Below are 2,762 nucleotides of genomic sequence, written 5' to 3'. Positions count from 1 at the left end.
AAATAAATAAATAAATAAATAAATAAATAAGTCTTTAAAAGAAAGGTGAGCATATTTTTCACTTTCTCCTCAGGTTTTAATATAAGGATTGATGTTGTGATTATGCTGGGGAATGTGAGTATTTAATAATACACACTAGGCTTGTTAGCACTTTCTATATTCCAGGCACTCTACTTAGCATTGTCCATGCGTTATCGCAGTTATGCTTCATAAAATAAAAGAACTCCAAGGTAGCTCCTAGCATTGTCCTCTTTTTACCGATCAGGAGGCCGAGGTGCAGGGAGAGTAAGTAACTTGCCCAAGATCACACAGGTTGTGCATGATGAAGTTGGGATTCAAACCCCAGACCGTGTGAAGCTACTTGGCTGTTAATGGCAGTCTCTATCCCCACTTAGTTCCCAGCTCCCGAATTCATCCACTTCCTTCCACCTCCAACCCCTCCTCTTAACCAATACACCAACATTTCTCTAAGCAGGGGTAGGGGCTGAGGTTTGACATCAGAACCCTTGTCAGAACTGCACTCCCTTCCTTGCTGTACCAATTCTGAATCTCTGGAGGTGGGATCCAGGGAACTCACTTTGACAAAATCTAGTCATATTTTGCCTTTTCATTTTATCAGTGCTCAAGGAGGAAAGAACTCATACTATGAAGGCAGTTTCTGCATTTTTAGTGAAATTACTAATAGAAGGGTTTGTTTTATAGAGAAACTTATGAATAAAGTTTTTAAAAAGCAGAATGAAAGTTTGCTCACCTGCTGATCTGGCATGCGTACTTTTATTATTTTGTTACTTTTATTATCAGTGGATACTCAATGTACTCTTTTTCACTTGGCTACCTGGATGCTCAACTCTAGTTTCTACTATACAGTTTCTCTTGGTCCACGTTCTTGTATAATTCTCCGTTTTCTTCCACCCACACCCCAGACCTCTCAATATCTTTGCTTCTGCTCTTTATAGAATTTCATTGCCTCCTTCTCTTTCCCCATATCCCGCCTCAACTTCTTTGAGGAAGTAGCTGGGCTAGGAACAAAATGCTGAGCATAGCACAACTGGCGAGGTTGCTTCCTTTCTCACTTGTGGGGAGGCGGGAAGGCCACACGAGATGAAAAGCACAATACCTAGACTCCTTTTTCAGCACCCCAGGAGGCGGACAGTTCCAGGCCTTCAGGCCGCTCGCTAGTCAATCTTTCANGGTCCACGTTCTTGTATAATTCTCCGTTTTCTTCCACCCACACCCCAGACCTCTCAATATCTTTGCTTCTGCTCTTTATAGAATTTCATTGCCTCCTTCTCTTTCCCCATATCCCGCCTCAACTTCTTTGAGGAAGTAGCTGGGCTAGGAACAAAATGCTGAGCATAGCACAACTGGCGAGGTTGCTTCCTTTCTCACTTGTGGGGAGGCTGGAAGGCCACACGAGATGAAAAGCACAATACCTAGACTCCTTTTTCAGCACCCCAGGAGGCGGACAGTTCCAGGCCTTCAGGCCGCTCGCTAGTCAATCTTTCAATCCAGCAAACCTTTGAGCGTCCGCAGGGTTCTGGGTTCTGTGCTGGTGATGAACAAGCATGCCCAAGCCTCACTGACCTATGCTGTTCGCAGAGGCCGAGACTCGCACCGGGCGCTGGGGGAAAACCCTCAGGAGACCGCTGCTCGGTTGCCGAGACCCTTAGGGTAGGTCCAGAACGAGTGGTGGTGATGTCCGCTGTGCTGCGGGACCAGATCCCAGATACTAGGCAGGGATTTGGGAAGAGGCAAGGGGCAGGGAGAGAGGCTGCGAGGATACGCCTCCCCCGACAGGGCCACGGTCTGGGGTCCCGACTTCCCTTAGATCCGGGATGCTGGGACTAGGGGCTCAGTGAGGCAATGGTAAGTTACCCCTGCACGGCCCCAAGCCGGAGGAAACGGGGGCAAGACCCGGATGAGCTGGCCTGATTACCGGACGTGGAGACGCTCTCGCTGCTCTTCCGGCTGCTGAGTCGGGGCGGCGGACGACCTGGGGCTTGCTGGGCAGCGGGTTCAGGTGCTCCGGGTGGCAGGAACGGAACGTCGGCTAGGAGCAGGCAGGGTGCCCCAGCGGCCACAGGAGGCTGCGCGCCGAAGCCGCAGAGAAGGCCGAGCCCCAGTGGGAGGGCCCCGCGCGCCAGGCAGGAGCCCCCGAGATCCGGACCCGTGTAGGGTGCCGCCGGGGAGACCTCACAACCAGATCCTGGCCCGGGGCCGGCAGGTGCTGGCACCTCAGCCTCCAGGCCCAGAAGGTCGGTGATGGCGAAGCCGCGGGGGCGCGAGCCACTAGAGGAGCCGCCAGGCACCAGTGCCCTGCCCCTGGAGTGCCCGTCGGAAAGCGTGTCCCGATAGGTCATTGCTTCTCAGTCGGCGAGGCTTGACCTTCTCTAGGTCACGTTTGCAGAGTGGGCGCAGCTCAGAGGACGCTTTATACTACCGGACAGCCCGTCGGGCGCCAAAGGCCAGGAAGGCTCCAATCAGTGGGGCGCGGACGCGTCATCGCCCCGGACCCCGAGAGATGGGGACGCCACCAGTTTCCCTCCCCTTCGTCGCCGCCCTCCCAGCTGCAGTCCCCTCAGTCACTTCCTTCCCACTCCTCTCCAGCTGTCCTCCTGCCCACTTTCCAGCAGACCCTCCCTCCTTCCCATTCTCGGGGAGAGGGAAGTAGGAAGAGGACGACCCCGCTATCTGCCGGTTCCTCTAAAAGCCGCATATTGCAGGTCCCGGTGTAGCCCTCCTATTCCTTCCAGATTCTCTAG

General features: G+C 53.4%; 1 protein-coding gene across 1 annotated transcript; it reads right to left on the bottom strand.

Annotated features, from left to right (window-relative positions):
• Positions 1-1,936: 1,936 nt before the first annotated feature.
• LOC117798163 (visual system homeobox 1-like) lies at positions 1,937-2,454 on the bottom strand (the record flags this gene model as incomplete). The annotated part of the gene is made up of 1 exon (XM_034650582.1): positions 1,937-2,454. A coding segment is annotated over exon 1 (424 nt), but the record flags the coding sequence as incomplete, so codon positions are not given.
• Between the last annotated feature and the right edge of the window lie 308 nt (positions 2,455-2,762).

The sequence above is a fragment of the Ailuropoda melanoleuca genome, unplaced genomic scaffold (assembly GCF_002007445.2).
Source record: "Ailuropoda melanoleuca isolate Jingjing unplaced genomic scaffold, ASM200744v2 unplaced-scaffold2746, whole genome shotgun sequence".
In the NCBI taxonomy this organism is placed as follows: Eukaryota; Metazoa; Chordata; class Mammalia; order Carnivora; family Ursidae; genus Ailuropoda; species Ailuropoda melanoleuca.
This window is presented reverse-complemented; position numbering and strand designations above follow the sequence as displayed.